Source organism: Argentina silus (genome assembly GCF_951799395.1).
Source record: "Argentina silus genome assembly, chromosome: 8".
Classification (NCBI taxonomy): Eukaryota; Metazoa; Chordata; class Actinopteri; order Argentiniformes; family Argentinidae; genus Argentina; species Argentina silus.
The window spans coordinates 13,043,507-13,070,827 of NC_139662.1; the positions used below are offsets into that span (position 1 = coordinate 13,043,507).

The following is a 27,321-nucleotide window of genomic DNA, read 5'->3' on the forward strand; positions in this document are numbered from 1 at the left end:
TGCTAATTGTAGCCATGCACAGTTGCACGTTTGTCGTGAAGCTATTCAATATGATCAAAGGAATGGCTCACTTCAGTTCCACTTGTTTCGAGGTGCTCTGCACAAGGTTTATTTTGATGCGGCATCTTGCTGAGTTGCTTATTTGTTTTCTACTGCAAACAATGCAATCATAAACTTTCACTGTCCTGATGCCCCGCTGGTGGAACGAGCTTCCCACTGCTGTCATGACTACAGAGTCACTACCTATCTTCCGCCGTAGATTGAAGATCCATCTCTTCAGGCTATATCTTAACTGTCCCTCCAAAAGACCTCTTCATCCCCACTATCCCCCTGTACAAGTTTCTCTCCTGTAAATACATTTTAAAAAAAACATTGTGATAGCCAACAGCCCCTGGTCCTAGCATAGATTACTTTTTCTTATGATGACTGATGGATAGATGATTCACTTAATTAAACAAAATGTATTTGTTGTAAGTCACTTTGGATAAAGGCGTCTGCTAAATGCCATAAATAAATAATAAACAATAATAAAATAATAAAAAATAAGTAATAAACTAACCTGTTAAAATAGACTACCTGTTACCTTTATAAACAAATATAAACTCTCTCTCTCTCTCTCTCTCTCTCTCTCTCTCTCTTCAGAGGAGTGTCTGACAGAACAGGCGCCGTGGATCGTGGGAAACAGAGGCGGAGGGCACCATGCAGAATGAGCAGGGCCCAGCGGCCTCCAGCGCCAGCACTACAACGCCCAGCATCACCAGTATGACCACCTGTATGGTCACCACTAGCAGCACCGGGAGGCCTCACATCTCAGTCTACGGGGGGATCCCTGACAGACACACTGTCCAGGTGCTGTACAGCAATACACCAGCTTTGTAGCCAGTTTCTCACAAGTCTATGCAGTAGAGTTCTGTAGAGGCCCGTTCACACAACACCTGTTTTGAAAGCACTCGAGTGTTGCTTTTCATTGTTTTCTATTGGACTTTTGGAACGAGGCGTCTCACTTATTTTTCAGCCAGGGAAAGGCGCAGTGTGAGGAGTAAAAATAAGATGGGAATGTGATGATTTTAGGAAAACTTGTGTGTGAGTAATTGGTTGGCAAGAACTTCAGTTATTAATCCTCACAGCCCATTCAACCAACAGGCTGAGACATTTCAGCAGACCTTACATTTACATTTTACATTTATGGCATTTAGCAGACGCCTTTATCCAACAACAATACATTTCTTTAAGTAAGTGAATCATCTATCCAACAGTCATCATATGACAAAGTAATCAATGCTCACACCAGGGGCCATTGGCAGTTGTAATGCCAGTAGGCACATTTTTCAAAAAAAAAAAAATATATATATTTTATTAGCAGGAGAGAACTTGTACAGGGGGGTAGCAGGGGAGAGGAGGTCTCAGGGTTAGGGTTAGTATAAGGGGGGTAGTGAGGGTGAAGCGAGACCTTGTACCCAAGGAGACTTTGCTCAGTCCCTATTTGTGTATGCTCATCTGCTACTTATATGGGAGTTTTATAGGCCTTATTTAGGCTTTGTGTGCTGTGCACCAGCACCATATCACCCGTCCATAGTTATTGCCTTCCTTGGACCACACTGTTCATTTGCTTCATTTCACCTTGCTGTGCCAGAAAAACGTATATTAGAGTTTCAGAGCAACAAGTATTAAGTTGGGTGCAAGGCTGAAAACATTTACACTCCTGAATAGGGTTTTGCGGCCGAGTTTTACATCTAGGTAAAGCATACCTTGCCCCTGATGCATGAAAAGGCAGTCCTGCCGAACTCAGTGGGAACTTTAAGTAGCAACCATCTAGTAGACTGTGTCTGGTAACTGTTTGTGGTGAAGGAGAGCAGGCTACAGAGATATAGGGGGAGTTTACACAGATGGGGTTTGTAAATGAACACATACCATTGTAGCTGTCTGCGCATGTGAAGCGAGGTCTAGCCCACCATATGATACAAGGTGCAATGGTGGGTGAGTGACTTGGCATTTGTAACAAAGTGTAAGGATGCATGATAAACTGAGTCCAACCTCTGTAACACAGAAGAGGCTGCATGCATGTACAATAAGTCACCGTAATCAAATACAGAAAGAAAAGTGGCTTAGAAAAGGTTCTTTCTAGCCTCTAACGGAAAGCAAGCCTTATTACTAAAATAAAAAAAATTCAGTTCAAGCTTCCTCACGAGATTATCCATACTTGGCAGAACTGACTCAATCATTCTCAGAAGTGCAGATCAAGCATAATTAGATTGGTCCCTACTGCCATCTATTGGCCAAGTTACAACAACGCAAAGGGACTCCACATGTTTCCAGGTTTTTTTTGTGTGTACTGAGATGAGCAGTGTCTCACCAATTACATTAAAGTATTTTAATGTAAGAATTTGGGAATTTATCATTACAGTGTATGCAATAAAGGTTACATCATTTAAGGAATCAATAATGATATTCACATTGTATTGTGGTGAATGGTTCCAATTATCAAAACTCATAGGACAACCATGAGGACTTTATTTCCTGTGAAACCACAGGGGGAGTTTATGGGAAGGACACTTTGGATCTTCTGCGATTCCCACTCCTGAACACTTCCTGTTCCACTCATGTGCAGGACAATTAATCACCATAACTATAAAAGCCATAAATCCAATTTTTTTACTGAAGCAAATCTGTTCAAGGTCCCTCTTCTGCACACTATCCCCAACCTGAACTTGAAGAATGGAAACTCACACCCAAACTCACTGGCCTACTCTGAACCCTCCTAATTGCCTAGTTGCGTAGTTGCATAAGAGACCCCTTGCCCAGCCCTGACCTTCACCACCTGCTTTTCCTTACCTGGACACTTGGAAAACCCAGCCTGTGGTCGCCACCACAGTTGACACACCGAACCAACCCACCACTCTCTGCACAGTCACACGTCTCTTCAACCACCTTCACCACATCTACCACACCTACCACACCAAGGGAACCTCCTAATACACCCTGCAGCTACATAACCAAAATGCTGTCCGCGCCTGGATATCTTGTCCAAATTGTCCTTGTGTTTTTGAGGCTTATTCTTGGAGTATACGAAGCCTCCTCTACCCCCCTCGTCCTTATGAGGCCCAACAGGGCTAGAGAGCAAGGGCGGGATAGTGCGTTTGAGAGTGAGGGCATGATAAGGCTATCATCCAGGTGCTGCAGTTGTCTAGCAAATTTGATGGGTGGCAAGCATAATCCAAGTAAGATCGCTGTAGCTACACAATCAAATTTATTTGAATAGCGCTTTTTACAAATATGATTGTCATATCAGCATCTGTTGAGAAACCGGAGGATTTGGCATGTGTTGCTAGTCTCCATAGTTCCCAGTTTATGAACTACAGAATGTAAACAAACTGGAGATCCTACTACAGGGTGGGACTAGAAAGCCCAGCTGTGTAAATTCAAACAGGCTTGTTTACTAGAGTCAAAGTACCGGGCTTTGTACGCTAGCTGGCTGCTAGTAAGCCTTTGTACGCACTGGCACTGCTGTCGATAAGCTACTATTGATGGGGAGGGTGAGAGGGGGCTCAGTCGCATCGCCTAGTACAAAACACCTGGAGAATTTGTCTTGCAGTATGAGACCCTGTCATCAGTTGGAATCGTCTGTGTTTGTGAAATCTGTCTGTCTGTCTGTCTAGCTCTGGTCAAAAGTAGTGCAGTATGTGGTGATTAGTTGCCGAGATTTCCCTGAAACAAACACTCAAAGTATTTGAAGGTATTTAAAATACTTCTCAACCAAGTCTCCACCCCTCTCTCTCTCTGAGGTGGCAGGGGCAAGTGCAGCTGAGCAAGTGCAGATATTGGTTCCAAGAGTAGACTTTCTCTGTCATGTGGATAGCTCGGTCCTGGTGTTGGAAGACCCAGTTGGAAGAGAGAGGGAATAATCTTTGTAAAGGAACCAAAACTCCTGCTATTGGACCAGGGTTTGTTTGTGAGTTCACTGCAGTAGTTTGCCGTAAGTTCTTTAAAGTGTGTTTATCCATAAAGCAGTTAAAGCAGTTAAGCGTCTATAAAGCAGTGTCATCTCGTGCTAACTGTATGTTTTGTAGAGAAGAATTTATGACAACAGATTTATTTTCAGTTTTTGTGCATTGTTAATAAATATGAAGTTCCTAAATTTTGAAATATTTATGAAGTTAATAAATGCTATTCTATAAGTCATTTTGATGTTGAATGTTAAATGAGAGGTCTAACCCTACTAACTTGAATGTTTCCTCGCGAGATATTTAACAAACTCATTAACACTGCATGCAACCGTCCATATTTAACATCAGCTCTGACATTAGACTTATTCACGCCTTTTTAGGGCCTAGTACCAATACTTCGAGTTGTAAAACATTTAGCATTTTATTTCCATGATGCATGCCTCCAGGTAAAAGAGCTGTTGTTGACTGAGCCCTGCGGAACTCCATATCTATGTTCTCTCACACCTTGGGCTTGGGTTTGTCCTGGTCTGGTGTGACATTGTCTAAACAGGGGCCCCAAGGCTAGCCCAGTATGTAGGCAGTGATGGAGTAGGCTGTTCCCGGGGTCATGGGGGGTCTGTTTGGGAATGTGGCCTGGCTGTCACAGCTCTCTGACTGATGCGGCTGGGGTGACGCACATGTCAGACACTGGCCCTCTGTCCAACGCACTCTCTGGGGCTCCATGTCTTTGGGGCAGTATAGAGGATGCATGGCTCTCAGGTGCAAGACACTTCCATAGATAAAACAATAGTTCACTCTTTTTTAAGTTTTAGAATGTACCTGTTGTCAATTCATCTAGTTTTTAAATGCAGTGCGTAGTTGTGTAGCAATGAACAGCATCTCCCTGTTATCAGTTTTAACAATGCTAGTTGAAATGGTAGGGAACAGCAAAAACACAATGTATAGTATCTCCTGGTTAGAATTGTCAGCAATGCTAGTGGAAACAGTAAAAAACAGCCAGCGCTAGTGCTATGCATTACTAAATAACTAAGTCAAAAATTATGAAAACTTCTCAAGGACTTTAAATCAAATAAAGTCAAATTGTATTTGTCAAGTACACAATATATTAGATACAGGGTAATCAACCCTTCAACAATGCAACTGTCCACAATTAAGAATGCAATGCAATAATAATAATAATAATAATAATAATAATAATAATAATAATAATAATAATAGAAGAAAAAAGGTTGCATAGTAATAGCAAACATTACATTCTTAATCCATTTTTGTCAGCCAAATGGCTGGCCCATCCCTTGCTTTAGTATAAAGTTGAGAGATGGGCTGGGGAAATGTGACCACTCTCAAATTCAGAGACAGAGCTTATACTGTGGACATACTTTTCATATGTTTGAGTTGCCAGATTACGCAAGGGATTTATTTATTCTAAATTCTCTGTCTCCCAGGTGATTCAGCAGGCCCTGCATAGGCAGCCCAGTACTGCAGCCCAGTACCTGCAGCAGATGTACGCAGCGCAACAGCAGCACCTCATGCTGCAGACCGCAGCTTTCCAGCAGCAGCAGCAGCAGCTCCAGAGCCTGGCCGCTGTGCAGCAGGTACTGTATGTTTCCTTTATCTTAGCTCAGTGTTTCCACAATGTTTTTGGGGATTTGGGGAACGTTCAGGTCAGGTTGTCACACACAACTCAGTTCCATACATTTGGTATTTTTGTGAACCTTTTGTCAACCGTTGCTCATGTCAGAATGAAGGTATTCCATGTTTAACGTGCTTTGTTAACTTGTTGTGACAACCAGCCCCGACCACGGGTAGGTTGTCACCATGGAAAGGGGTTGGTCGTCACAGTTGATCAACTCAAATAAAATAAAACGAAAATAAAAACTACAGTACTGATGAAGTGTAAAAACTTAATTAGCCTTTATTCAATGTCTTTCAGCCTTTTTTGACTAGATATGTCGTTTATTCTATCAATATTGTGTTATATTTTAAGTAAGTGAACAAAAAGTGAGCAAACACATTATTTGTTTTTTTGCAAGTCTACTGAAATTAAATAGAAACAATCTTATCATGCACATTGGCCCATGTGATAAATGGCAAATGAAGCAAACGTTAGTCTTGTGTGACATGCTCAGCGGTAGAGACTAAAGCCAATCTTGACCATCTCTGACCTCTGCTCTCTGCTGAAATTGATCCTGGTAATCCATACTGCTTCCCCCAATGACTGTGTCCAAGGCAGGCATTAGCCATGTCTCTAATGACACACACTGGGGTGGGTTTTCTTCTTCATGATTCCCTTTGTGTCACACTTATCAACCTTTGAACTTAGCCATATGAACCCTGGGCATGTGTGACACAGTCACATCTTAGATGTGAGCATAGTCTCCACTTCCTCACTTGAATGGGAAATATGCATTATGAATCTCTCTCTCTCAAAAAAGAATGTATATTTTTCCTGTATCTGTATCATTGTCACCAAAACCTTCAGAATATAACTAGAGTGCAATCTTGTTCCAACAGTTCAACTTTCAATTCTATATTCATTGTCCTATTTTTTATTTATTAATTTATTTACAAATATTATGTAATTTATCATTGAGCCCAAGCCTAACTCCCAAAGAGAAAACAGATGGGACAATGTTGCCTTTGTAGGAAGAAACCTTGAACCATACTCAAAAGGGATGAGCACAGTATTACAATTGCATAATGCTTTAGTCCATTCTTCTCTGGTTAGCTGGTTAGAAATTCTGAGTACATACTGTACAGTATGTGTCCAGACAATTCTCTATAGCAGAGACGTTTCAACAACATTTTCAAACGGCCATTGGTGCTATTGGCTAGCTGATAGAGCATGGTAAAGAATTCCTTCCTGCCCTCCCTCCATGTTTACTCACGGTTGAGCTCTCGCACAGAGAGGTGTGTAGGGTCATAGAAATAGAACTAAAAGAAAATACACTCCCATTCAAAAGAAACATTCCTTGAAGGGTGGACCAGCCGCAGTCTTTGTTGTACAATTTGAAATTGTAGCTTTCAATACAGATTTACCAACTCAATTGGCATTGGATTGTTCAATTAAATCATGCTAACTTGCCGTGGTGCCACCTCAGGTTTTCTCTGTGTTAAGGACAGTTCATAACAGCCGAGACAAGACAGGATGGTTTCAGAATGCAGTTTTATTGGTCTGAACTACCTCATTTTAGAATGTCTCCTGTCACCTTATAACAGTCACCTATAATTTCCTGAATAGGATGTGCTCTACAAAACAAGGAGTGGGAACAATGCAGCATATAATTAATATGCACACTCACAACCTGGTACATACCCCTTTAACTCCTTAATTGTTAATGCTAATCAATAGAGCATCATCAGAAAATACATAACAAACTCAAAATAGTATGCAATAAGGTTTATTTATATTGGAGGGATGAAACACTCAAATCAAATCAACAAAGTCCAAATGTCCACCCAGTCCATAGTCCCAAAAGTTCAAAGTCATTCAGGAGATCCAGCTCAACTCCAAAAAGCATCCTAATGTCCTCCAAATCCAGAATCCCAAAAAATAGTTAAACTCAAAAGGCAATTCCCAAAAAAGTTAAATCCCCAAAAATAGAAATTGGAATCCCATCCAGATTTCTGCAAAAAGTTTAAGGTCAATAAAATAGTGAATGTAAGGCGCTTTACACACCAGGTTGTGAAGACTCCGCTTTAGGCTAATGCCCTGACCAGTACCAGTAAGTTTGAACTTAGAGATTCACAGTTGCTCGTTGGTAGCTAAATAAGCGACAAGCTTAAAAAGCTTGTCAATAATGTGTATTGTAAAAACCCTTGGTTAGTCCATTACGAACATTTCCACTCTTTTGGGATGGTTGGGAGTTCGGTGGTTGAGAGTTCGATCTCCATTTTCTTTTACTCTTTAAGGTTGACGCACTACCAATCACTCAATCAATATACAATCGTGCAACAGAGGAACCAGAGGGCATGGCATATCTTTTGCTATCTGTATGTCTGTATCTTTATCTACGTATAAATATATGTATCTGTATCTGTGTTTCCAGGCTAGTCTAGTGGCTGGCAGACAGAGCTCCAATCAGAATGCTCCCTCTCAGCAGACAAGAACCACTGTGAGTAACAGTGATGTGACACATGTGTCTCCTTCTGTGGAACTAGGTCACTGTGTCCAGTGCACTCTACTCTGACTGACACCCCAGTCAGCAGATAATTGTGGGCCAGATCTGGTGTCGTGGTGGCACATATGGCTAGTATTATAGGAAACGGCAAGTATTATAGTCAGCCCTGTCTGAGAGTTGTCAATTTGCTGTGGGCCAGCTCTGGTATGAGGAATGTGGCCCTGATATGTTCCTGTAGCTACTGGGCCATCTTTGGTCTGAGTGTTGGGACCTGGGCCACATCCACATGATGACCAAGGTCTGGCCTTTTCATGGCAAAGTTAAGGCTCAGGAATGGCAGCCAGAGCCGGCCCACTTCTAGCCCGGGGAACAAAGTTGGACCTGGGCCACATCCAGGGTAGAAAACAGATGTGGACCAGATCTGGGCCGTCATTTCTCCGCTGACTGGGGCTGTTTCTGTATATTTGTATTCTTGTTTGTTCAGTCTATGTCTATATGTTTATGACTGTGGGGCCGTACACACCACACTGCGCTGGCGCAGAGCTTTTCTTTACACATTGTCCTCCCCAGCGCTGTTACAGCAACTCTGGTGGATGCGTAACCAGGCCAGCCCAGTACAGCTCAGCTATGCACGGTTGGGTTTTGTAGTGTGATGTACCGTATGGTCTGTCTGTACATCTGTCCATGACTGCATATCTGTCTTCCTGCCCCAGATTAACCTGACCACGCCCCAGGCAGCGGCCCAGCTAATCAGTAGAGCCCAGAGTGTTGGCTCCGCCTCTACAGGCATCCCCCAGCAGGCTGTGCTCCTGGGAAACACCTCCAGCCCTGCCCTCACTGCGAGCCAGGCTCAGATGTATCTGCGGGCTCAGATGGTAAGGGTGTGAGACACACATGCATGCACACAGACAAATGCACATACACACAAACACACACGTGCATGTACACACATGCAGGCACACACACACATGATTGTACCCACACACAGGCACACACACACACACACACACATGCATGTACACACACACATACACACACTCACATGTATACACCCAAAGTTTTGCAGTTTGTGAGGCTTAAAGTTACCATGGGCCACGTTTTGCTAGTGCAAAACACCTTGAGCAAAACACACTTTTAACTCCTTAGTTAGGTTGACATCTGTGCAACTTTGGGATTTTCCTTCAACAAAGTTTCAGGAAGTGGTAATGAATGTGTTTCTCTGATAATGCAAAGGTGGGGTATTTGAATAAGGTGTCAAGATCTCATTATAAAAACTGATATAAAAATGATTTCAATGAGCCACATCCACCGGACACTCCAATGTACTGGTCCAATGTCGGGGTAAAGTTTGTGTAGATGTGTGCAAATGCACCGAAAGGTGACTTGGAAATCCCAAAGTTGTCTTTACACAGGAACATGAAGTTCCTGTCTGAGCATCCAGGAACCAAAGTCATGCTGTTCTTTGTCCCCTTTAGCTCATCTTCACCCCTACGGCAGCTGTTGCTGCTGTCCAATCAGAGGCCTTGGCACAGTCCACTGCCAACCAACAATCTGCTAATGCACAGGTAACACACACACACACACACACACACGCATGCGCACACACACACACACACACACACACACACACACACGTATACATACATAGCACACATTGACCATGGACCAACACACAGCAAGCACTATAGGGTACCTATACACCTACTGTATGTTGTTTAGTAATTTCCTGCTTCTCCAGGTGCAGAGCCTTGCCATCCACAGCCATCAGGGGACTCCCTCCTCCTTCTTGTCTCAGCCTCACCTCCAGGGCCTGTGTCTCAAACAGACCCCTGGAGGGGCCCAGCTCTCCCTGCCTTCTGCCCAGCTCAGGAACCCCACCCAGCAGGGGGCCCAGCCAGGGGGAAAGGCTTCCCCCCAGGAGGCCCCTTCAGAGGGAGGACAGACGGGCGAGGGCCCTGTGGAGCTGACTGCACGCCTGGTGAGCGTTAGCCGCAGTGTGACAGCTGTCAGCAGTCACCCCCTCATCAGCCCAGGTACAGGTAGGCCATCAGAGCACATTCATGCTGTGCTCAAGTGCTCCTCGACTTGGAAACATGTGTTACCCAATGATGATACCCAAGTTTCCCACTCCAGAGAATCTCAGAATCAACCAATAGAGAGCTGTACACAAAATCGAAGTGAGAAGTTCCAAGTTCCAAGTTTCAGAGGAGCACTTGAACAGTTTCAGTTTAGCAGTAGGACATTCTCCTACATCTTGTCTGAAATTCCATTGCATTTCTGAACTACATTATAGTCGACATTAAAGACGGACTGGGCTGGCTGAATTCACCTTGATTTTATACCTCCTCATTTTCTAAAAATGCAACTAAGAACAAGATTAGTTTCTTGGAGGTGTGGTTTGATGTACCATCCAAAACCGCACTTTCAAATGGTCAAGGCAAGGAAATAACTACTGGGTTTATGTCCAAAGTTACCGTTTTACACTTTTTTAAATAAATTTTGGGACTAGAATTTATGTATATGACTACTCCGATTCTACATAGACCATTTTCAACAGGAAACATTTGGTTTTTTCGCTTCAGTTCCTCTTTAAACTCAATAGACGAAGACAAACTGCTTAAGCATGTCTCGGAGAACATCATTCACCAGAGCCTAGAACACAGCTGGGGCATTGGTTAATCCAAAAGGCATCACAAGGTATTCATAGTGACCACTAGGAGTGCTGAAGGCCGTCTTCCACTCGTCCCCCTCCCTTATCCTTACTAAATGGTAAGCATTTCTAATATCGAGCTTAGTAGAGATCTTAGCCCCTTGTAACAGTTCAAATGCTGTCAAGATAAGAGGGAGGGGGTACTTGTTCTTAATGGCAATGTCGTTCAGGCCTCGGTAGTCGATGCAGGTACGAAGAGTCTTATCCTTCTTGTCAATGAAGAAGAATCCAGCCCCAGTAGGAGAAGAGGATGGGCGAAGGATGCCGGTATCAAGGGAAGAGTCAATGTACTCCTTCATAGCATCCCTCTCAGGGGCCGACAATAGAATAGAGACACCCTCTGGGAGGAGAAGTTCCTAGCGCAGTCTATAGCGCAGTTATAGGACCGATGAGGGGGTATAGAGAAAGCATGGGTCTTATTGAATACCTCCTTGAGATGGAGGTAACCGGAGGGAACACTAGAAAGACCCATGAAGTCGGAATCCAACCCGTAACCTCCCCAGTGGGACCAGTTTATGTGAGAGTTATGTTTGGAGAGCCAGGGATAACCCAGGATGAGAGGTTGTAAAGGAGAGTTGAAAAGATGGAAGCTCAGAAACTCAGTGTGGTTATTGGCGATAATTAATAGAATCGGTTGAGTGCGGTGAGTGACTCTGCACAGTAGGCGACCATCTAGAGCATTGGCCTCCAATGGCTTGGTGCAAAATATGATTAAAAAAGACCAGTTACTTCATAAGAGTATTCTCATTTTTATTAGATCATTAGGGACATAAAGCAGTGTGTTTGATAAAGATGTCTTATAATATTGCTCGAGTATTTTGTTTCTAAACTGGCATATTTTCAATATGTGAAGATAAATCAGCAAAATTCCTAATTCCAATCTAAAGCCAACATTCCAAGTTGAATGTTGAATTATTATTATTTTTTTTTTAAATCTTAAGGTCTATCAAACTGAGGGGTGAACACTCAGTTTTATGCATCTGTAGGACAGATTGAGTGTGGCAGAGGTATTAACATCATTACCATGACCTAAATAGAAGAAAGGGTAGAGTCTCTCGGTGAACATGCAGCCAGTGAAAGAGTACATAAGGGACATAGACTTTTCATCGTAAAAGGAGACCTGACCTTCCTCATATTCCACAAACACCCCCACCTTCAGGTGCTTCTCTTTCATGGAGAGCCTGACACAAGCATCACCATGAGGCTTATGCTCACCATCCCGCAGCCCCATAGTCCAGAGTTCATAATCAGGACTCGATGTCAGTTGGTCGTGTCTGTTGATAGACTCTCAGTTTTTTATTTTTAATAAATTAGCAAACATTTCTAAAAACCTGTTTTAGCTTTGTCATTATGGGGTATTGTGTGTAGATTGATGAGGGGGAAAATTAATTTAATATATTTTAGAATAAGGCTGTAACATAACAAAATGTGGAAAAAGTGAAGGGGTCTTAATAATACATTCCAAATGCACTGTATGGCCTATTGTTAATGTCATGTATATGATTATGGGTCCTATATGTTTTTTAGATATTTTGTTAAAATGTGCCTGTCAGTACTGGGGTGATGATTATTGGTGGTACATGTAAGACGGATTACTACACCCCACCAGTCACAGGGCTGTCAGCTCTTCAAAGGGAAGGTTTTTACTCTAGTCCAGGCCTTCATTAGACACAGTCAGACCTATCTAAGCTGACCTGCTAACAGAGGAAATTCATGATGATGATGATAATGATGATGATGATGATGATGATTATTATTATTGTTATTATTATTATTATTATTATTATTATTATAGGGCTTAATGAGGAAAAGGTTTCAGATCAGACACCAAGAACCAGTCCCAGTGATGCATCATATATTGAGCAAATATGGTAAATCACATCAAATTGTATTCATATGGCACATTTCCTTCATTAATGCAACACAATATGCTTTACTGGGAAATCAAATATAAAAAAGAACAAAGACAAAAAGCACATACGTAAAAGCACTGCTAAAAAGGTATATCTTAAAGGAGTTTTACCTTTTTAAAATAATGTCCTCTTTTGGCCCTGACCTTAGTAGTTAATTAGCCCAGACAGTTTTTTTTTTTTTTTTTTTTTTTTTTACATATTTTGCTACTGTTCAACAGTTTCTGTGTCCATCACATCCTCTGGCATTGTTCTGTGCAAAACAAATGTATGAGGAGAGAGAGAGACCTCTCCTCTCTATTCTATCCTCTTGAGGATCTCATTACATTGGAAAAACACAAAAAGGGGTCTTTCAAACATCGTCTTGTTCATTCACTCCCTTCCTCCAGGCCTGGAGCCAAATAAGCAGAACCAGATTCCATCCAAGGGAAGCTAAAGGTGAGGAGTGCAGGGCTGCTGTGGAGGTCATGGCTTCAAGGTCTAACTCAGGGCTCTCCACATCCGAGCTACTCCTAATCAGCTACCAGATGGGGGCTGGGGAAGCTATTCAGCACAGCACATCTTCCATGACACCAACCATGTGCTTACAGGAAACCTTTCCCCCATCTCAGGGCCCCAAAATCAATATACCAGGGACAGGAACTTCTGTTTGGATTAAATGCATGCAAGAAGGGGTTAAGATACTGTTTTGAAAGAAAAATAAATATATTTATATTTATAAAGATATTTTCTTTTATTTAGATTGGATTATTGGGTTATTATGACAGGCTCATTCATGTAAGTTTAATGTTCACTAAACTTGGCTAGTCCACATTAGGTTCCCTTTTCCCCTTTTCTGTAGAATTCAAGGTGCAATCCTTAATTTATCTATTTTTTTGGAACCATCGCTTGTTTTGGTGGTCCTCTGTGGCTCAGTTGGTAGAGCATGGTGCTAACACTTTGGTTGTGGGTTTGATTTCCGCTGGTACCATATATACTGAAAAATGTATGCACTGCAATGTAAGCCTCTTTGGATATAAGCATCAGCTAAATGGCATATATTATTATTATTATTTATTTTGGTAAGAAGTTGAGAGAAGGGGCAGGGGAAATTTGACCACTCTCATATTCATTAATCTCGTCCCCAGACACTTCCGCCCAAATGCTCTGAAGATCTGGTGGACTAACGTGTCAAACTTGGCCTTCATTTACCCAATATAAAGAGCCATTGGCTTTACTTCACATCAATCATCTCAGCACTTCCCCCCAGTGCTTGCGCACAAAACTTGTATGATTTGGAGCCATGCCTCACAGTGACTCAGTAAATTCACTCCCATTCAGGCCTGATTTGAGTCTTTGTTATTCCAGGCATATATGCGCTGTGCGAGGTCACATATTCATAGACAGAGCTCTGAATGCAAGGATTAACAGTCCATGATATTGAAATAAACAGTTGGTTTTTCATCATTAATTGAAATGACCACTAAACAGCAGAACAAATGCTAGATTGTTCCTTTAATCACCAAACAATCAGAAACCCAAAGACAGCAGCCCTAGGTATTTCACTTTTTCTGCAAATAAAAGGGTGTGTTTGCGGGTTTTCATTTGTCAAAGGGAATTAAGATGAAATAAACAGTATGGCTGTTGCCGATTCCCCTCTGTTTGCAAAGCCAATTACTATGGTCATCATGACTCATGATGAGTGGATTTTCATTACATCATTTTCATTTCTTAATTTTAACTCAGAACATATGCACTTTGGTGGTTGGTCCTCATACATTGGTATGTGGAGGCCCCAATACAAAGTTGGAGTTTATATTCCTGAGTACAGTGTGTATTTTATTGAAACAATTTTACAGCAGAGAGAACATTGTGTGTTGGGTTCAAATGGCTGTGGCCTGTGCACATAATTGGATACATAACAGTGTGCAATGCTAGCAGCTAGGCAGTTTCAGTGGTGTGCGGAGCATCTCAGGAATGGTACACAGTTTAACTCCAGCAGATGCCGCACACATGCACATGGGGGATCTGGGCCCAGTTCCCAAAAGCTTTGTTGCCAAGGTGGTACTTCTCAACAACCCAACCGCACAGCCACGAGAGAGTCACATTTTAAAAATTGATGTTCAACGGTCTATCCTCTGTGTGTTCCGGGGTTCTGAGTTGATGAGAGGAAGTAAAAGTAATGTTAGATGCAAAGCTTCAGGAAACTGGACCCAGATTGAGAAGTAAGAGAAAAGGCCACTCTCAAAGAAGAAGGTCATAGGCATGACCAGAATCTTGAGTGCTATTTTTCTGGTAGTTTTCTTTTATATAATAATACATTTCCTCTCTTCTTGCCCTAAATCTTTGGCAAATGTTTGATTGCCACACTCCCTCAAAGGAGTTGTCACTTAAGCAGTGAAGGTAGAATAGTTTCCACAGAATAATCCCTCATAACCAGCAGCATAGAGAGTTAAAAATCTTCATCCATTGTTTTGGTGCCTGAGGTTACATATAAATGGTTACGCAGGCATTCCATGAGTGGGTCACACCGGAGGAATATTAGGGCTGAAGACCATGAGAAGCGTTGCACCTCCAGAAATAATTGCCATGTACAGACACTCCAAGGCATCTAACTGTATACATGTGACATTCAAAAGGAATTGCCATTCAATTCACGCGTGGATGACCAGAGCTATTTCACCTCAGGCCTCTTCAGGTTGTGACTGTGATGTGCAGAATGAGACACAGGTGACTGAGCATATTAACCTTAAAAACACAGTGTGGGCTTGCACAATGACTCCCTAAAGACTGTAACGTTTTCCTTTTTGGAAAATAATCCTGACATTTCCCTTTTAAAGCAGTCAAAGCATATGCTGAGGTAAGGTTTCTTTTCTTTCAGCATACGCACAAATCCAGACACACCAGCTCCTGCAGCAGCACAAACAACAACAGTATGTCATCCAGCAACAGAGACAGATTCAGCAGCAACAGTCCCATCTGCCCCAACAGACCCAGGCCCCAGTGCTCCACACAACCTCCCTCCACACCCAGGCCCACATGCTGCAAGCCCTGGCCATCCAGCCACATCCCCAGACGAGGCAGGGCCTTGTCACTGTGCTGCCCAAACCCCCTGTCCCTATCCAGCAGGCCACCATTTTCCACTCCACTGTCAGCCCCCAGATGCTGGCCCACAATGGGCCATCCCTTACCCAGCACCACAACGGGCCAACCCAGAATTGGCCAACCCAGACCATCGAGCCCAATGCCAAACCACTGCAGCTGGCTGCAGTCAACCTCCAGATCCAACCAACAGCTCCATCCTCAGTGAGAGCAACCTTGTTTTAATTTTTTTTTTCATGTAACCAATTCAATCAATGGCAGCCAGCTAGCTAAGAGAGATCAAAGATAATTATGTTTTTTCTTGTGCAGCCTTTTCAAATTCAAATGCATTGTTTCAGATTCACCCTGTAGACATTCTAGATAGACAGATACTCATTAATGCCATGCAAGAAGAATCAGCATTATCCTGGAGACATGAAGTTGATTGAATTGGCGGTATAGTTATGTAAAATGTGTTTTCATTTACATTATGGATAAAAGAGTCATTAAGCAGCTGCTCCTATCCAGAGCAATGCACATTAAATACATTCAACCCTGGAAGCATTTATTTGATAGCTCATTTTCGAATCAAGGTTTGCAAGATTTATTTTAGAACACAAGTGGTGTATTGCCCATGTCCCACACCTATTCTAGTCATTTCCTCTATCTCTGACTGCCATTTTCTCATGGTGTGCTCCCAGGCTAGTCAGCTGACTCTGGTACAGGACAGTACCAGTAAAATACCGCCTTTACCTGGGGTCGTCATGGAAACCAACTCCACCTTGTTTGTTCAGCAGCCATCGGCCACTCCCACTCGTGAGGCCACCACTACTGAGCAATGTCTTTCAGACCCGAGCAACCCCACTACTCATAGCCAAGGTAGGAATGACACTAAAGCAATTAAAATAGTAATATTTTCATGTATAAATGTATAATTGTGAACGTGTTGATCAGAACAAGAATTATGATGGCCGAGGGGTGTTTGAAGCCATGTTTTATTCCCTGATAAAGTAACAACTATGACACATTTTTCCTGTTTGCCATAACTTACAGTAATATCCCTGCGCAAACACTTGAATTACGAAGATTTGTTCATCATGTTACCTTGACAACAGGGGTCGTTTTGAGAATTATATTTCTAAACGCAGGACAGAAACCACCACCCTTTGCTTCACGTCGGGCCGAACAACACCCCTCAGCTTTGACTGTATTCACAGTAAAGCATGACTTCTCATGTCTTATTACTGAACTTGATTATGATTAATGACTTTTAAATACCTCAATGATAGGACTCCATGTATTTCAGTTGATGGAGTGTTCAATCAGTTCAATCTAGTGTTCTCAATATTAATAAAGGTGTTCCGCAAGGTTAAATTCTAGATCCAATGCTGTTACCATTTGCATAAATAATATTGGTTTGTCCTTGAGCACTTATGCTGATGATACTGTTGTCTACTGAAGGGAGCCCAAATTGAAAGAGTCCCTCATAAGTACCTGGGCATTTGGATTGATGATAAATTGTTCTTTAAAACACATGTTCAAAAAGAATTTGACAGTTAAAATATGTTCCTCCCTCTCCTCAACTATGGTGACACAATTTACATGCAGGCGGCATCAGTCCTTTTACCACTAGACTCGTTCATCACTCTGCTCTGTGGTTAATTTCTAGGGATAGTTTCCGCTCCCGCCCTTGTTTTTTTGTATCAGTCTGTGGGTTTGGAGTCTCTTTTTTCTTTTTTTTTCTTTTTTTACCTCACATCATTGCTTTCATGGTGACCTATTGGTAATTGAACATGCTTTCAGAATTTGCTACTTTTCAATGTCCCACGGGTGTCTACAGAATTGGGAAAAACTGCTTTTAGCTACTGTAATGTGCTCCTCGGACACTGAATAACCTACAGAATGCTTTACAACTTAGACACTTTGCACTTTAAGTTTTTGGTGAGGGATCTATTTTTTGTTTTCCTTTGTTCTTGGGCCCTGGCCTCTCGGCCACACTCACTGTATAAATATAGCTTCAATAAATTAAATAGTAGAATAACTATAACTAACCAAATGTATCATAACTTTAGGCTATTGTATGTAACCCTGGTTCTCTGAAGGTGATGCGAGACATCTCACAATGGGACACGCCTTGTGCGCATCATTGGCTGAATCAATATTCAACCGGTCGACATCTCACTATGAGACATCTGCAAAATGCCCCAATTGCCATCAGCCCACATCAGAAGAACCTATGTCGGTACAATTTATGGCATTTAGCAGATGCCTTTATCCAAAGCGACTTACAACAAATACATTTGTTTAAGTAAGTGAGTCATCTATCCATCAGTCATCATAAGATAAAGTAATCAATGCTCAGACCAGGGGCCATTGGCAGTCACAATGCTAGAAGAAGATTTTTTATTTTATTTTTTGTGCTGGTCATTTTTTTGTGCAAGTGAATCAGAAAAAGAAGAACCTATTATTTGATTGTTTATGTTTTTGTTGTCATTGAAGACTTTGTTAACACATGATGTATAGCTGCAACACTGTAAACACACAATGTATAGCCGCAAATCATGTTTGAAAAAAGCATGGCTCCTCTTATGGAATATTCCTTGGGCACAATGGATATGTCATAGAAATCAAGTGCTATTTGCATGTGAAAATGTATTTGCTCCATTATTTTGTTGGTGACCTGCTATGCTGAACAAGTGATGCTTTAACATCTCAGAAACTATAGCTATCGATTGCACTGCCAGATTCCAAATGATTTGCCTGGAAGGCTACCTGAGTGTCAGGCTGAACAGGCACAGGCAAACTATGACGTCAGTGCACTCCCCTCCCCTCTCCCCTCCATCACCAGCCACAATGGCCGTCTCCAGTCCATCACTCCAGTGGTCCCCTCAAGCGGAAGAATTCATCTGTCACACCCTCATGGAACAGACGTGGGTAGGGAGGAATTGGGTGTCAGGGCGGGGTGGGAGAAAGGTGCTCTCGCCCAATCTGTCTGGCTAGTGTGTCTGAGGCCCATCCACTCAGACATTCACACATGAATAACAGCCTTGCCAAGAGGTTACTATTAAGTTTACTGAGCAGATACTGAAGAGTCCCCACTTGTCTGCTCTGAATCACAGCAAGAGCACCATGTGTGATATCAATCGACCACTGTTACCAGCACTACCACCAACACCAATTGGTGATTTACTATCTTTGATAAGCAGGATATGTATAAAAAAACAAAAACATTGTTGCATTGTTGTTTATTTTTGTTTGTTTGATTTCACCACTGTTTTGCCAGAAAACATGCTAAAAGCGGTAGACAGAAAACAGGGAGAAAGGGCATCTCTCGTGGGCACCAGATGCACTCTGCTTCTATGCGTGACGTCGTAGAAATCGACTGATTCAACTCGTTCAGCCAATCAGACAGGGAGTTGGTTGTAGATAGCCGCCGCCATTGGATTACATTCCATGTTTCGCGGGCCAATAGTGGGGGCGCTTTATTTCCTATTCAGTTCCCGCATACAAAGGGGATTATATGTATGTTGTTTATGCAAGAGTAATCGGGCCCGAACAAACTGGGAAAACACTAGAAAAAGTTTGGATGTGACTGCATTGCGTGTTTTGCTTCTACTCATGCAAAGGGTGCGTACTTTCACGGAATATTGTGGAGTCCTTGGGACACTTTGTTTGCTTGGTGTTGCCTTGGCGGAGGGAATATGAAAGGAAGCGTTGTTTGGAGGAGTCGAACAAAGGGGTGTGCTTTTCGTCCCTGTTGACCATTGTCAGGAAGGTTGTACTAACTACAGCGACCGAACCTGTAAATTCATGTGGCGGGTTTCTGAATGAACGAATAACAATTCAAAAAAAGTCAAGAGACTTCGCAAGTAGATGTCGACCAAACTTTTTCGCGTTGTTGTAATTCATACGGAATACGACTGTAAGGCTACGCGCAATGAACGAACTAAGAAAGGTGTTATGTTTTACATTGCTATGAAAAGTCGATCAAGCTACGACACTTCATTTTTCACTACAAGTGTCCTGTGTCAAAAATGAAATCCAGCTTTTTGCTAGTTCAGTACAGGGTCTGCATTTCCCAGCGTAGTTAACAGTAGGATGTCTTCCGTGTCTCTGTTGTCAATCAACAAGCAATAGCGCGCAGCCAGCCAAGTGTGCCATTATGTGTCCAGTTTTATTCAGCGCTCGTATGATTGAGTCATCACAAATGCAACATGTACAACAATGACGCTGTTTATTCCAGTAGTGATTTTCACATAAGTGGTGCATTTTGATATAATTCAAACGTCATACAGAGTGCATTTTGATATAATTAAAATGTGCATGTTTTATGTTTTATTTCTCTAACTTGCATCATAATGGCATGTGCCTTGCAGGTAAGTGGGACGCTGAGGGGCTGAATGCGAAACCACCAGGTGCGGGCTCAGCTCCAGTCATGACCTCGGGGAATGGGAACAATGCGCCCACGGTGACCGGCAGCACCCCGCAGAATGGCGAGAACAAACCCCCCCAGGCCATAGTCAAGCCTCAGATCCTCACTCACGTCATCGAGGGATTCGTTATCCAGGAGGGAGCCGAACCTTTTCCCGTGAGTAGGAAATGGAAGTCATCCAGTTGGATAGGCCTTGTTGTCCAATCAGTACATACATACATACATACATACATACATGCGCGCGCACACACACACAGTTCATAACCAATGGTATGATACTCATACATACAAATGTCTTGTCACAAGCATAGTCACACTTCAGACAGAAATACACAACAAAGCACAACATGTTGTAAAACATCTTGATGTAGCCATTAAGCAAAGCAACACACTTTTCATAGTCATATCTAACATGACAAATACAGCAATCTTGTGCTGTGCTGGGTTGGATTTAAAAAAAATATATATATATCACACAGAACTTAAATGCTATTTACTAATTTCAAAGCTGATTTTACCCCTTAAAAAAAAGGAAGAAAAACCCACAAGGCCATGTGCTTCGAACTATGCAACAGTGTCTACTTCCCTCTAGTGGACAAAATGGGCCCCTAATCCTCGATATAAGTCTCAGAGGCACTCCAGTGTGGGGGGGGGGGGGGATTTCTCAAGCACATTTCCTACACAAATGCACCACAAGCTTTACAGGAAGAATACATAAGTGAGAAGGAGATAACAGAGTGTTATCTCTGTAAAATACAGAAGCACGAGTGTTTACCAAGACCAGATGGAGAGCGCATGTTACATCGGTTTTAAAGTCTCTGCATTGCTTGCCTGTTAGTTACAATTAAATTCTTTCATTGGTCTATAAATCACTTAATGGCTGTGCACCTGAATTCATGACAGACATGCGTTTAAGGTATGTAACCTGTAGGTCACTTGGGCCTTTCAAAACTGTGGACATTTTTTAAATACATCAGAAGGGGCTCTTTAGCCTTACTGTCATTACATGGTCGACCCACTGGTGGCTTCACAAGGGTGATGCTGCGGCTTACGTTTTGGACCATGTCAAGAGAATGGGTTGTGATTAGTGGTCTTTGGTTATTTGAGGGGGTGTGTGTGTGTGTGTGGGGGGGGGGTGTCACATGACCATTCCAATAGATTTCTGTGGGTTGGAGCAACAATTGTTGATGTTGACAAACCAGCGGTGAAATCTTAATGCTCTGGCAGGTGGAACATCCGTCGTTATTAATCGAGTACCCAAAGAAGCAGAAGCAGCACTCTTACTCCGACTCAGAGAAGCAGCCCCAGAGTAACCCCTGCAACACCACCGACTCTGACATGGACCTCTCACAGCAAGGTAAAGAGCCGGCCAAGAACCACAAACCACTCAGTGTTTCCCCAGCTACCAGCTTCCTCATCCTGCCTTTGCTCAGATCTTATTGGCTCAGTGTTCAGCTGCTGTTTACTGTTTGCAGATGTTGGTAGGACTGGAGTTGTTTTTGGATGTGTTGTTGTGTGGCCTGTGCTTTAAGTTTACAGTGGTTTATATGGTGTTTTGAAGTGTTCAAACAGGGACCTAATGTAAACACCTCCTGTCAGGTTAGCAGACCACACCACCACATTAACCCGTGTGTTGATAGGAAAGTGTATTTATATGTTGCTTTATTGCGCCGTTGTCTGCTTGTCACTCTGTATGCCCCCCAAATGATTCCTCCCTGAGAGAGAAAGTTTATTGAATTATTTAAGGTCCAACTTCAAGCAAATTACAATTTCTCAGGTTTTATGAAACATTCATAAGCCCTTTATAAGGCATACATGAGTTGATAAATAATTTATAAGCAATTGTATACTATGTAAAGGATGTTATAACAGGTCTGCCATTATTGCTAAAAGTGACTTATGTGCTACCCTTTACATGGCATATCATTTGATCATAAATGATTTGTGAATCATCCATATAGGCCTTATAAAGGGGATATTAAGGTTTTGTTACTTTAATGTGTGATTGTATTGTGGTGTTTTGCAGAGCTGAAGGAGCAGGAGGAGCCTACCCTGTCCTGTGAGTTGTGTGGCAGGGTGGACTTTGCCTACAACTTCAAGAGATCCAAGAGGTTCTGCTCCACAGTGTGTGCCAAACGGTGAGACATAACTAGAAGAGAGACTGAAGCTTTTATGAATGACAAATACATTAGTTAGTTTTTTTTCGGCTTTAGCTAGCTTTTCGCTTTAGTGGCAAAATAGTTGACTAAACAGCATCAGTCTCACAAGCTTTTGTATTCCTTAAAAATAAATTTAATAAATAAATAAAATAAATGCTGTCTTTCTAAAAATATTTAAATGAGTATTTTTGAGTGTGGAAATATAACAGAGTTTCTGACTTAGTCTTTTATATAGGGCTGTCAAAGTTAACACGTTATTTTATGCGTTTAAAAAAAAAAAAAATCCATAACGCTGTTATTTGTTTTATTGCCGTTAACGCCCTTTCCCCAGTTTGACCGTTGTAATGTACCGTACCATATGAGGCGTTTAAGAGAATCGGTCTGTGCAAAGTGCTGCGCAGAATCGCTGATCTACAAATAATCTGTTGCGAGAAACACCTACCGATTATGTGATGAAGATTAGCGAATCTGCGCAGTGCCTTGTTCTGACCGATGTCATCGCTGAGGGAAAAAAAAAAAAAAAAAGTCTTTCATTTTGATATAGGCCTAGTTCTTGTCATAGGCTGAAGAGATGTGACAATTAGTCAAGTTTCTCTAGTTAGTCAATCAGAAACAGAGGACTTATTGAATTTGTGGTGTTGTAGCTCTCACCTGAGAAGTTCCATGCATCCCATCCCCATTGTATACAGTAGCATGTTAAAAGTCACTGATATGGGAGAGTAGATGCATGTGAGAACATTTATTTAATTTATTCAGTTAGTACAGAGACTTATCACACCTGGCTGAATTGTTATCGGCAGAGAAGATGCAGATAAACACACTGCTGCAGATTATTTAGTGTTTTCTCATTTTATATGACATGTACAACCCAGAAATTGCTAATAATTTGTGATTAATCACAGCACACCATGCAATTAACTAAGATTTTTATTTATTTATTGTTTGACAGCCCTGCTTTTTTACCTTTTTAGTTTTTCTGTCCCGTACCAGAAACACTAGAATGTGTGGCTTTAGATTGTTTTCCTCTCCCATAGCTCTTTTTATGGACTGTATGATCAGGAGCTATATCTGAATGTTTTTAAGTTAACTGGCATCATAATCTGATTCCCTCCTGCTTTAGCCTATCTTTGTAACTATTTCTACACTCTGAGTAAATGATTGTGAAATTGCAATGCATGCTCCAACTACTTGACAACAGAAACTACTCATTGACACATTGTCTATTTTCTTCTTTGTTTTGTCATTCCTTACTTGGGTAGGTACAATGTGGGGTGCACAAAACGAGTGGGCCTCTTTCCAAATCGAACTACCCTGGAGAAACTGAAGAAGCAGAGGGCGTCCAATGGAAACCACCAGAACTCAAGTCCGGAGGCCAAAAAACAGGTAAAAATCGGACTTCAAGCGACATCACAGACAAAAAATATATTTGTTCCAGCTGTCGTTCAACAGCCTGAGGGAGAATGCCTGTGGTTCTACAACAGATGTCTAGCTATAATTAGTCCCGAAAGCATATTCCAGAACAACGCCAACTCCAAAGCTAATTTCTTGTGTGTGATTTCAGACTCCCACCGCTGCCCAACAACCTGTGGGTGGCTCTGCATCGTCTGCCCGCCACCACTCCTACCCTAGGCAGGGCGAGTCCAGCCACTGTTCAGACATGTCCAGCTACGAGGGCCCCCCGTCGCCCCTGTCTGCAGCTAGCTCTGGAGCCCTGGGGCTGCAGACAGGCAGAGGCCCAGAGCACCGCGAGGTACCCCTCTTCTCCCAGCACCACTTCCTGGCCAGCAACCCCGCCAAGTGGAATGTGGAGGACGTGTACGAGTTCATCTGTTCCCTCCCAGGTGGGCACTGCCACATTTGAAGGGGGGGGGGGGCAGACGGACGGACGGACGGACGGACGGACGGACAGACTCTCTTAGGAGCAATTCTAAAAGGGCTTCGATGTTTAGCCTGTTCTATGTTTCCACTGCATGTGAATAAGGGTTTACAATTTTAGCCCAAAGGGCCAACGGTTTGGCTAAATTAAATAACGACTGCACCTTTAACGTGTTCCCCTTTTTTTAAAATAGGGACCTATAACTTCACTCCAATTACATATTATTGACACCGGTAGTATTTGAAAGACTTTACTGATGGCTTTGTGGTCTTATGATGTTGTATTTTTGCCTGATGAGTGGCCTTTGTTTTGGTCCTCAGGTTGCCTGGAGATTGCTGAGGAGTTCCGTTCCCAGGAGATTGACGGCCAAGCCCTGCTGCTGCTCAAGGAGGACCACCTCATGGCCACCATGAACATCAAACTAGGGCCTGCGCTCAAGATCTATGCTCAGATCAGTATGCTCAAAGACTCGTAGCCCCCCCTCCCCCCTCCCTCCCTGGAACCACTTCATGCTGTAGGAAAGGACACATGGTGCTCAGGAGGTGGTCCAACAGTGACCACTCATACTCAAGTCCAACGTTGTGTTGGGTTCTGGAGTGGAAGAGATGGGAGATGGACAAAGGGTGGCGCCACTAAAAAGACGGTTTTCTATTGGATATTAGCGGCGCTGAGCTTGTACTGTACCAGGCAGGAGACTAGCTATTCTGTGAGTTGGACTGTGGATGTTAGCAGTATGTAGCCTCACCCTGGCACACCCAATGTGGACAATGAGGTGTGTCACACAAGTTCAGGAATGCCCTTTACTGGTAGTTGTCAGTTTTTATACAAATTGTAAGTTTAGTTGCATTTGGATAACTTTTCCGTGGTCACGTTTTTTGTTTCTTGAGTAGAAGTTGTTATTTTGGTATCAACCCAAAATGGTTAAGTTGACCGTTGAAGCTGTTTAATTGGAAGACCTGGGTTCAAATATTATTTTTAAGTTAGTTTAAATACTTAGCTGTGCTTGATTGGTTCCATTTTGCCAGGCAAACTCAATGGAATAGTCCCAGAAGTGCAAACTGCCCATCTGGTACTTCAGGCAGGCACGTTTTAAAGTATTTACAAATATTTTGTATACTTTTGGACACAGGTCTGATATTGGTGCTTCATTTTAAGAGAGGAATCAGCCTCTACTTATCATACCTATGATTTTGTTTTAGTGTCAGTTTGAACACAATGCATTTTATGGTGCTAGTTTCTTGCCTTGAGTGAGGTGATACTTTGTGAAGTTGTTATACCAAGATCTTATCTTTTCATTGTCAACAAAAACAAGAGTGCCCCTTTACTGAAGTAATTGTAATCGATTCAACAAAATGCTGAAACAAATATACTAAAATGAATATTCATCTCTTATCATTGTCTCTGGATTTCATTCCAATCCTTTCCAAAATACTTTGCTGAAATGTGTCTGTACATATTTACCCACAATTGGATTTAATGTCCCTCAGATCAAGGCAGCAAGCATTTTGAGCATTTTACAAGCACTCACTGATTTCTGCATGCAGGGCCACCAACAAAATGTAAATAATTGAGCAAATGCATTTTAACATGCACATAGCACTTCATTTCTATGACGCATCTGTGCTCAAGGAATAACATTCCATGAGAGCAGCATCTTATTTTTGGAAATATCATTTGATGCTACAGTTAGTTTTGCAATATCTCCTATGACAACAAAGACAAACAATGTAGTAATCGGTTCTTTTTGGTTAGGTTATTAAGAGGTAAACGTTTTTTGTGAGGAAGGGGAATATGTACCTGTACGTTTTTGAAAATAACACTGACTGTGACTTTACATTTAAGCCATTGTGTTCAATATGTGCCTAATTTATTGTTAAATCAATGTTTTCATGATCTTAAAAGTCTTCTGTCTTTGCTGATGGAGAGGCGACAAACCCTGGCCATATTTAGCTTTTTTTAAAACTGTCCTCCACAATTAGTATTCTTGGCTTTTAAATATTAGTAGTAATGAAACATTTATTTACATTGATCAATTCTGCATTTAAGTGGGAAATAAGTATTGACCAGTGATTGGTAGGAAAACAATGGGGGAACAGTGGGTAATAACCTTTAAATGAATGATATTTTCTGTGTGTTATTTACCGTTTGTGCGTTTAATTTTTGGATCAATCTTCTTCTATGATTCTATGATTTTCCCTTAAAGTGATGCTACAGGATTTTTGTATATTTTCAGCTACTAGTTCTAAAATGAGCACTCACAATCAAAAACAGGTCCGCTGATAGAAAGAAATGTCTAAATAAATTACCTGATTTGACAGATAGGGGGGCACACTTCCCCACTACCATGAGCAAAAGCTTTTTGTTGGCCTTAAACTGAGGACTGTGTGGTCTAATCAGATAAGAAAGTGATTAACATTATATCATGAACCGTATAATCAACACTTCAGAAACATTTTATATAAAGAAATGGTGACAAAAATCCTGCAGCATCTCTTTGAGTCAGACTCTCAGATTTTAAGTAAGAGTTCAACACAAAATTACTGAACTATCTTTCACACTTTTTAGTTATCAACAAGGAACATCTGGTGTTTGTTTACTTTATTGAGACCAATATTGTCTTAATCTGTTAGTTAAACCAAAGCGTCATGTTCATACCCTACAGTATCTAATGAGGGATGCTTGCTAAACTTTCTTCAGGTTCTAGAATTGTTTAAAAAACCGCTGGAATATTTGTATTTATGGAACTAGTTCTGGGATACCACATTTTTGTACTTCAAACAAAACAAAAAAAGTAAATTGTGTGGGTGATTGTCTGAAGTGACATTAAGCCATGTTGTCATTTCTTATACTGCGTTTAATTGTGCCTATTGTAGGCCTTCTGCAGGCAAAATGATATTGTCCTGCAAGGAGAGGGTCATTAGTAAAGAATAGCTCAGGTTTATATAAAACAGGTAAGAACAATCAATGTTAGCTTTGAGATGGCCCTCCTAATTCTTAAAGTCTCAACACATACTTAAGGATGCCAAAGTAAGATACTTGTTTGAGACAACAGAAGAATTCCCCTGAATGGGTTGATGAAAACCAGCATAAATCTACAGTAACAGGGTGC

At 41.9% G+C, this 27,321-nt stretch overlaps 1 protein-coding gene across 1 annotated transcript in view; it reads left to right on the plus strand.

The window, feature by feature from the left end:
* Window positions 1-26,986, plus strand: part of phc2a (polyhomeotic homolog 2a) — a 36,849-nt gene extending 9,863 nt beyond the window's left edge. Inside the window, exons 2-15 of the mRNA XM_083675165.1 lie at window positions 643-849; window positions 5,390-5,539; window positions 7,994-8,059; window positions 8,779-8,940; window positions 9,541-9,630; window positions 9,804-10,098; window positions 15,546-15,970; window positions 16,447-16,624; window positions 20,122-20,333; window positions 21,405-21,534; window positions 22,204-22,315; window positions 23,596-23,719; window positions 23,898-24,177; window positions 24,533-26,986. Coding sequence (XP_083531291.1) covers window positions 700-849; window positions 5,390-5,539; window positions 7,994-8,059; window positions 8,779-8,940; window positions 9,541-9,630; window positions 9,804-10,098; window positions 15,546-15,970; window positions 16,447-16,624; window positions 20,122-20,333; window positions 21,405-21,534; window positions 22,204-22,315; window positions 23,596-23,719; window positions 23,898-24,177; window positions 24,533-24,687 — 2,529 coding nt within the window. The 5' untranslated portion in view covers window positions 643-699 and the 3' untranslated portion in view covers window positions 24,688-26,986. The remainder of the gene's footprint in view (window positions 1-642; window positions 850-5,389; window positions 5,540-7,993; window positions 8,060-8,778; window positions 8,941-9,540; window positions 9,631-9,803; window positions 10,099-15,545; window positions 15,971-16,446; window positions 16,625-20,121; window positions 20,334-21,404; window positions 21,535-22,203; window positions 22,316-23,595; window positions 23,720-23,897; window positions 24,178-24,532) is intronic.
* The last annotated feature ends 335 nt before the right edge of the window (window positions 26,987-27,321 follow it).